At 39.4% G+C, this 10,000-nt stretch overlaps 1 protein-coding gene across 1 annotated transcript in view; it reads left to right on the forward strand.

The window, feature by feature from the left end:
• The first annotated feature begins 5,585 nt into the window (after window positions 1-5,585).
• LOC125044042 (trypsin-1-like) overlaps window positions 5,586-10,000 on the forward strand; it is a 28,940-nt gene continuing 24,525 nt past the window's right edge. Inside the window, exons 1-2 of the mRNA XM_047640486.1 lie at window positions 5,586-5,920; window positions 7,527-7,641. Of these exons, the coding sequence (XP_047496442.1) occupies window positions 5,881-5,920; window positions 7,527-7,641 (155 nt within the window). The 5' untranslated portion in view covers window positions 5,586-5,880. The remainder of the gene's footprint in view (window positions 5,921-7,526; window positions 7,642-10,000) is intronic.

The raw sequence follows: 10,000 nt of genomic DNA on the forward strand, positions 1-10,000 counted from the left end.
GCAAAAACAATTAAGTAAAAGGGCCAAAAGAAGCTCATTATTGGATTTAACTATTTTTTTTTTTTATACGACTCGCTCAAGTACTATATGATGTTCACATTATTATCATGGAAATGCATACAAAATATACAATTAGTTACTACAAAATTTGTGAAGAATTTTGATATTCACTGAAGGTTTAGTAAGACGAAATGTTGTTGTTACATAACCATTTGTAAATTACCATAATTTCATCAGCATTTATTAATCAAAAGTTTATTGCGGGAGTAAAAACTGTGACATTACTGTTATGAGACTTCAATAAAGTGCTATGTTGGTTGGTTTCTATATTTCATATTCACAAACATCACACACATGAACACACACATGAACACACGCACATACAAACAAACAAATAAACACAAATATATATAAACACATATTTACATGAACACAAATATATATAAACACAAATTTACATAAACACAAATATATATAGACACAAATTTATGTAAACATTTATATAAACACAGAAAAAAATAAAAACACACCAATTTATATAAATATTTTTAAAACACAAATTTATAAACATACAAATATGTATAAACACAAATTTATGTAAACGTTTATATTAACAAAAAGAGATAAAACATTTATATAATCACACAAATGCATATCAACAAAAAATTATTCAAACAAATTTATATTAACACTTGTTTTTAAATACACTAATTTATATAAACACAACTTTATCTAAACACACATATTTATATAAACAGATATTTATATAACCACATAAATGTATATAAACACAATCTTATATAAACAAATTTATGTATATCTAAAGTATATTTAAACATGCACACACACACACACACAAAGATATATAAGCATAAGTTTATTGAAACACGCACACACACACAAATTTATATAATTGCACAAATTTGTATAAACACAAACGCAAAATGTCTCCTTCCCCCCTCCCCCTACACACACTTGCCTCCCCCTCCCTACCCTCCCCCCCACCTATTATCTACATCCCCATGTTTAGCACAGTAAAGGGAGACTTTCGTAACCTTGATCCATCGTCATTATATTTCTCTGTAATCCTCATGATGACACATAAACCACATGCCGCCATCCCCTCCTCCCCTCCCCTCCCCTTCCCTCCTCTCCTCTCTATACCCCCTCCCTTTCTCTCTATACCCCCTTCCTCCTTCCGTACATCCCCCCCTCCTTCCCTCCTTACCTCCCCCCTCCCTTCCTCTCTTTCTCTCTATACCCCCTCCCCCCCGATTCTTCAACCTCCCCTTCCCCGCCCTATCCTCCCCATACCTCAGCTCCCCACCCCCTTCATTTCTCATGTTCTCTTACCCAGTAACCCCCTTCCTCGCTTCAATACGTTCTCGTTTATCTTTTGTCTTTCTCTCGTTACCATCGCTCCCTCTTATATTCTTCGTATTCTCGGTATATTCATAGTTATGGAAAATAAAATACGAAGTGGAGAAATAGAGGATAACGAGGAATCGATGATGAATTTGGAGATACATAACAGTAGATGAAACAGATGGTGGTCCTAGTTCCTCCCTCCCCTTCCCCCCCTCTCTCTCATACCCCCATTCCGCTACCCCCTATCCCTCTCTAGCCCCCCCCCCTTCCACCTCAACCAACAGTCGTCCAACCCCATCCCCATCTCCCCCATCCCCCTCCCTCCCCCCCCTTGGGCTTCGAACCATCTGTGGGATTCGGACCATGTGTTATCCACGTCTCATGGGATTATAAGGGATTTCATGGTGACGTCACTCATGGGGGGAAGGGGGGAGGGGAGGGGGAGTGAGAGGAAGGGGGGGGAGAGGGGGAGTGAGAGGAAGGGGGAGGGAGAAGGAGGTGGGGGTTCTGGAGAGGGGGTGGGGGTGGAGAAGGAGGGGAAAGAGGGAGAGGAGGAGGTGAAGGAGGAGGAGGAATGGAAGCAAAATTAGGAAGTGAGGGAAAAGGAAGGGGGTTAGGAAGAATAAGAGGAGGAGGAGGGGGAGGAGGAATGGAAACAAAATGAGGAAGAAGAGGAGGAGGAAGATAGGACATGAAGTAACAGGAAGAGAAAGACATGGAGACAGAGTACTAGAAGGAGGGGGAAGGAGGAAAGAGGAAGAGGAAAAAGGAGAAGGAGGGGGAGAAAAAGAGTAAAGAAAGAAGAGGATGGGGCGTAGAAGGTAATGTAAGATAAGAAAGAAAAGGAGAAGGCGAAGTCAAAGAAGAAAAAGATGAAACACAAAACAGAGAGAAATTCAGAACACTAAAAGAACATAATGGAAAATACAAAGAAAGATAGAAAGAGAAAAAGAAAGAAGACGAAAAAGAAGAGAAAAACAATAAATAGATAAAAAACAACAAAAAACAAAACAAGAGAACAACAACAACAACCACAACAACAGCCTATATGTCTACCTCCGTCATGAATAGTTAAACCAAACGACCGTAATTCATGAACGTCAGGTTAGCAGAGGAGTCATGTGTAGACCATGTTTAAGCGTAAAAAATAAGCGTAAATTATGTAAAAAATAGGTGGCTTTATGCATGTTCTGATAGACACTATGATAGATAATTTGTTGCGTGTTGTATTTTGGTATGTAAGAATATCGGTATTAATTCATGTATTTGTTTTGATTAGATGCCTTGTGCTATGCAGATGTGGGTTATATTTTCAAGATTAAAACTAGATATTTTGCTTTCTGGATGTCACAACCCATGCAAATTATGTACCACTTAACACAGAACTTAATTTGTTACAAGCCTAATAGATCACAATGGCTAATTCTTAACACCGAAGTCATTTATAACAATTATATTTCAGCTGTATCTGGGGCGATCCTAGGAGAGGGGGGGGTGAGGGGGAGGGAGAGAGGGGGGGGTGGGGGGGAGGGCCGGAGGAGGGGAAGGGAGAGAGGGAGCAAGGGGGAGTGGGGAGGGAGAGAAGAAGGGACGAAGGAGGGGAGGGAGACAGGGAGGGATGGAGGAGGGGGAAGGAGAGAGTGAGGAAGGAAGAGAGAGAGAGAGAGAGGGAGTGACGGAGGTGGGGGAGAGGGGGAGGGACGGAGGAGGGGGAGAGAGGGAGGGAGAGAGGGAGGGAGGAGGAGGGGGAGAGAGAGAGGGAGGGAGGAGGAGGGGAAGGGAGAGAGAGAGAGGGAGGAGGGGAAGGGAGAGAGAGAGGGAGCAGGAGGGGGAGGGAGAGAGGGAGGGTGGGAAGGAGGGACAGAGGAGGGGGAGGGAGAGAGGGAGTGAGTGGAAGGGGGAGGGAGAGAGAGAGTGAGGATGAGGGATAGGGAGATAGGGAGGGTGGATAGGAGGAACGGAGGAGGGGGGGAGTGAGGGGGACGGGGGAGGGAGAAAAGAAGGGACGAAGGAGGGGAGAGAGAGAGGGAGAGATGGAGGAGGAGAAAAGAGAGAGTGAGGGTGGGGGAGGGAGAGAGAGAGGGAGGGACGGAAGTGAGAGAGAGAGAGAGAGATAGACGGGGGAAGGGGAGGGAGAGACGGAGGAGAAAGGGGAGGGAGAGAGGCAGGAACTGAAGGAGGGAGGGGTGAGAGAGAGAGAGATGGAGGAAGGGGGAGGGAGAGAGAGAGAGGAGAATAAGAGGAAGGAGACGAGGAGTAGAAGGAACGATAATTGGTGGGGGGGGGGGGAGAAGCGGGAAAGGGAGTGTAAGGAGTGGCTAATGGGAGAGGGAGGGGGGGGGGTAACAGGGAGGAGAGAGAGTAATGGGGAGGGGAGAGGGAGTAGGCAGGTGGGTCAACTGTCCAAGCCTTGAGGGATGTTTGACCCCGCGAGGCAAAACACTCCTTAACCTGACCTCATCTCGAACGATTACCTTCACAGGTGATGAAAAGGGACAGCCTTAATAATGATAGTAATGACGGCGGGTGAGTGGCGAGGAAACAAAAAAAAACAAATGACTCAATCGATGCGCAATGACTTTATAGCGTTAAAAACTCCCAGTACTTTCTCTTCATCTCAAACTATATCGCCTTTTTTCTCTCTCTCTCTAGGTCGAAATATCCCTCTGCTCTGATAAGCAACGAAGGGAACAGGAAACAGAGTGCGTGATTAGAGGAGCGAAAAGAGGCATATTGGCGTTATCTCGATGACGTCACTGATGCGTTGGAAAACCCTCAGGCCAAAACGATACGTCAAAAATACGTTTTCCTTTCGCTTGTCTGTTTCTTCCGCGTTTATTGTGTTCTCCGTTCTCTTTAGCGTTCTTTTTATTTATTTATGTATTTATCTATCCATATATTTCTTATCATTTTTATTTTCGTATTATTTTTATTATTACTATCATTATTATTATTATTATTATTATCATTATAATCATCATTATTATTATTATTATCATTATTACCATTATTATTATTATTATTTTCATCAGTAGTAGTTTTTTTTTTCTCTTCTCTCTATTCTTTATTATTATTTTTATTAGTTGTTCATATGGTAAATTTTATTTATATGTTGATTTTTTTATCCTTATTTGTCTCTCGTCCCCTTTTCCTCTTCTTCTCTTGTTCCTCCTCCTCCTTCATCTTCTCTACTTCTCCTCCTCCTCCTTCTTTCTCTCACCCGCCCCCCCTCTCTCTTTGTTATCTATCGATCGATCTGTCCATCCATTCAGCTATTTGTGTTTTTATTTATCTCTGTCTCAGTAGTGTTCAGTCTCTCGAAAAAACATTAATGATTTATTTATTAAAAAATATATATAAATAAAAACATAGGGACAATAAACGGTTGATAACGTGATATATATGACCAAATCTGCAATTTTGTGATATAGATAACGTTTATTACCGCTAAGCAGGTAATATATATCTTTAATCACGTGTTTATTGAGTCCTATTTACACTTCTGTGAAATGACGCGCCTTCCTGTTTTCATTTTTCCTGTCAGGAAAATCTCAATTAACGGTGAAGTTAAGACACATTTATTCTAGGTCAGTGTTAAGGGTTAATGTGAAGGCCTTTTGAAGTAATTAACAAGGTGTACAAACTTCCTGTTTTGTTTGTTTGTTTTTTCTTTACCTTTTTTGTCTTTTTTTGTTTAATCCTTCACACCACACGAATGAAAAAAAAACAACATATAAAGATTAGATTTCTCTTCCTTCTCGTCACGTGCTTATTACACTTTGAGAATAACAAGGAAAGATAACTGTGGAATATACAATCAAAAGAAAACTAATGAAAATAAAAACGTAACATCCCCCTTATTTTGAACATTAATACCACATCGCCCTCTTTGTTTGACCACGCTTAGATTACGCTGTGAGAATAACAAAGAAATTTTTAAAAAATGGCGGGAAGGTAGCATAGAAAATGAGGGTGTGGTCTAGTATCCCGGCAATTTCCGATTCCTTGGGAGATACGGACGGGGAAATACGCAATAACAAGACTTATGAAAAATCCAGTGTTCCGTTATCTCTTGTTGTTTTACATAATGGATCCCTGCTTTGATATACTTTCATTCTCATTTGATTTTATTATTGTGGATTATTTGATGCGCATAGACAGGTTAGAAATAAAAAGAGATAATAAAAGAGAGAGAGAGAGAAAATAAATGGACTTACCTATAAAAGCCTATCCACCTACCTGTATGGCTGCGCTTAAACCGCGACGTGGCAACTCGGGCAAGGGAAAATCTAAGCCATCAGATATAAGAGAAAGTCGAAGTCACGAAGTTGGTCAGAACGTTATCATTCCCTGCGCCAAGAGGAACGTCTTCCAGTTCCTCTGCTAGTACGATTTCTTCGAAACCCTCAAGACAGTAAACCAGAAGGACTTGATAAGAAAAGAGGAATTGAGTAAGAGAGAAGAGAAAGAAAGCATAGAAGAAGATTTGAAGAGTTCCAAAACCCCAGAAGCATGCGGGCTACCTTCGTTCTCGGCTGGCTCCTTCTGGGAGGTAAGTTCCCATTCAGAAAAACGCGTACTTGGTTCATTGTTATAAACGCTTTGTTATCAAGTGTATTCGTTTGTTTGATTGTGTTTTCTTTTTATAAACAGTGAGTCGTAAAAGTGTGATATTTTTAAGATGCGTCAGTGAAACATCAATGATTCAAGAAGCTCATTTCAAATATTTCGTTTAAGAAAACTAATTTTAAACTTGCGGTGCATTGATCGTATTCGGTGTCAATGTTTTTGAATTATACTTATTTTGATACGTTATTCGCTGTGTATATTACAAGAGAGCAGAATGGAAATTGTGTTCAGCTGAAATAGTGCATTCAGTCAAAAGATAACTTGCAACTTAGTGTGTGTAACTTTTGAAATTAGAGAACGAGGATTGTGGGTTCTTTGAGTTTATTGTCTTCCTTGTGCTGTTTGCAAAGGCATTCACTTACACAAAGCAAGACGGACAAGCTTATGATTCGTATTTGGATGGGAATTTACAGTATCAGGTGTGTGTGTGTTTGTGTGTGTGTGTGTGTGCGCGCGTGTGTGTGTGTGTGCGCGCGCGCGCGCCAGTCAGTCAGTCAGTCAGTCAGTCAGTCAGTCAGTCAGTCAGTCAGTCAGTCAGTCAGTCAGTCAGTCAGTCAGTCAGTCAGTCAGTCAGTCAGTCAGTCATTCAGTCAGTCAGTGCTATGAATACATACACACTTATATTCATACGCACATACTGTCGTATATACCAAGAACACACACAACACACACACACAGACATACGAACACAATCCACTTGGCAGTTACCTGTACGATTAAACTGCAAATCACGCGGCCGAGTCAGGTGGCAGAGTGGACCCCGTGTTGTCAGCCGCAAGGAAGAGGGTGGCAGTAAAGAGGTCAGCTCCGGCGGCATGCTACGAGGACGCGCTGATTGATGTGCGCCAGTCCGTGCTGTGTGTGCGCTGTGTTTGTGTGTATTTTGTGTGTGCAGGGATGTATGTTTGTCTGTGTACATGTGTTCGCTAATGTATAAATTGCCATATGTGTGCTAATGAATACATATTGTGTATAAGTATATTTGTTTATGTGTGTGTGTATTTATGTATATCTATTCCTGCGTAATAAGCTATGGATACACTGAAAATATCCGCCTACATAAAAGTATATATATATATATATACACACATATATATACATATATACATATATGTATATGTATATATACATATATATGTGTGTATACACATATATATATATATGTATATATATATACATATATGTGTGTATATATACATATATCCTATATATATATATATATATATATATATTATACACAAGCACACACACACTCACACACACACAAACACACACACACACACACACACACACACACATATATATATGTATATATATATATATATATATATATATATATATATATATATATATATATATACTGTAGTATATATACACATCCACCTGTCTCTCTCACATTTCACTAAATCTACGGACCCACCCGCCGCATTTCACGACCCACACTCGCTCACTATTCATTGACAACTCCCTCCCTAAAGGTCACTCCGGCCGTTCACTCAACAACCTCTCTCTCTTCTTCTCTCCCTTAGCCTCAGCATCCCTCGCAGCTCCTTCGGAAGAGGCAGAAGAATCCACGCCCGAGATGCTGATTCCAGAAGCGCGCTCAGCCATCCTTCTGCCGCCCAACTCTCTCACCAGGGAAGGGTAAGTTATACGCCCCACTCAATACGCCCGTATACTCACGCCCACAATTTAGTATGGGCGTGAGTTTGTATAGTAACGTCGTATGTATAAGTATATTGTGTTACTGTTTGATTTAGGAGAAAAAAATTACACGCTATGGATGTACCCGAGTCTGTATTATCATCTTTCGTTACACTTGAAGTGGAGTTGATATTGAGTCGAAACGTCACGGAATTAAATGTTTTTCTTTCTCGCTGCGATGTGTCTGCTAGTATGTTCTTTATGACGCTGTGTCTGGAATTAGCGTGTAATATTAAGACCACAGCATAACTCAACATTAACAAAGTTGTAAAAAACAAAATCGTGAGTTAGATTAGGTTTTGTTTTAACGTTAATATTATTACTCGACGTTATGCCGTTACGTAACTCGACAAAAAGACGTTACTTGTTCGTCATTACTTGCACAAGGTCAAGCTACACGGTAACGCAACCCGACAATAACACAGCCTTCGTGTAGTCATTTGCGTCTTTATATGTTATTTGTTTTATTTATTTATTTATTTTCTACTATTGCGGAGACGATTTTTGTGAGTTGATATAGACGTTGGGGGAAAATTACATGTCTTGTAAGAAATAAAAAGTTGAAAAAAAGAGGAAGGGAGAGTAAAGAAAAAAAATACAAATGAGGAAGGGCGAGAGACAGATATTAGAGGAGAAAGGCAAAAAGAAAAAAAGAAAAAAAAAAAACAACGTAAGAAATAAACGAGAAGGTATGCAAAAACAAAACAAATAGACCCCCCCCCCCCCCATAATCAAGAACAATCAAACAATATGCGAAAGAGGATGCGAACATAAAAAGCTTTAAAAAAAAGAGGGTTAAGGAGGAGAAAGTAAGCTTCCGAAACCGCTCACTGACCGCGCTTGATGACACCACATCCTCCGGAAACGCAGTGGCGTGAAACAAAAAAAACAAAGGCAACAACTAAACGATTAAGTGGAATTATTATCCAAGACCGTTAACAAGGGACGAAGGTACAAGGTCTCATAGTATTATTATTATTTTTTTTTCAACACTGGCATAAAACATCACGGAAAAAAAAAATCAAACGACCCCCCCCCCCACCCAAAAAAAAAAGGAGGAAAAAAATATAAATATATATATATATAACACGATGATCTTTAGTCCAGAACAAAAGCCGTTAAGAACACACATCGCATTACTCCGTCTCGTGTTCTTGCTCTCAAAGACACGAAAATTTGTTGGAACAAGTGACTGTGGAAAAGCGTGTACACAGACGCTCTCCGCTAGGTCTCTGAGCCAATATTATGCTTATAAAGCTAGACAGACTTAGATAAATAGATAGATATCATAGTTACAATCTGTTCCAGCTAATTGGATCTGTTAGATTGTTCTCAAAATAGTTTTCATTTTTTTTCCTTTGTTTTCTCTTTCTCTTTAAAATTGTCTTTGTTGATATAATTTTTAAATATTGGTTTTGTCTCTTAATTTCTTAAGGGTAGTTTCTTGAATTATATATTTTCTCTACGGTTGATTATACTGTTCCCGATATACATTTTCCATCTGTTTATGTTAATATGTTTATATATTTCATATTCATCAACAGCACCTCTTTCCATATTTTTTTATTTCGAATTCATAATTGTAACTTTGATATTTTATCTCATTCTATTTCCTGACGACAAAGCCGTTAAAAATTCAAATTCTTTTTTTCCCTCTCATTTTTTTTTCATTTGGCGTTATTATATTTTTTATGTTTGTAGTTATATCGTTATTTGAGTCTTGTCGTAAATGTATATTTTTTTTCGTTAAAGGGAGCCATATCGGTAATTAAGACATTTTGGTTATCTATGGACACAATTCACTTAAAAAGTTATTAACGATTAGTCAAATCTAGAAGAAAAGCAAGCAAGCTGTTTTAACTGTTTTTAATTTTTTCATTAAGCGCTTCTAAAATCATCGTTTTGAGTCATCTACAAACGAACCGAAGAAAATAGACGTTTATTAAACAAAGAGAGAAGCAGTCGTCCGGATGACATCGCGATCGACAGCCGGAAATATAAATAACGAGTGAAATTTTTCTCTTTACATTTAGGGCGCCATATTAAACCCGGCCCCTTTGTAGTATTCGTCTTCTTTTTCTTTTTTTCTCTCTTTTTTTCGAGTCTTTAACCACTTAATCATCTGCCTTCACCATCCATTAAGGAGATAATAGTCACAGACTAAAACAAAGGGCGCGCTTTGAGAAACATGTATATTATGATACTACGGAACGCAACCCTGACCTAGAACTTTTGTTTACATCGGGGAGTTCTCTGTGTCCATATCATGTCACCGAGACTTTAACCTTCCTCTCTTGTG

Source organism: Penaeus chinensis, chromosome 35 (assembly GCF_019202785.1).
Source record: "Penaeus chinensis breed Huanghai No. 1 chromosome 35, ASM1920278v2, whole genome shotgun sequence".
NCBI lineage: Eukaryota > Metazoa > Arthropoda > Malacostraca > Decapoda > Penaeidae > Penaeus > Penaeus chinensis.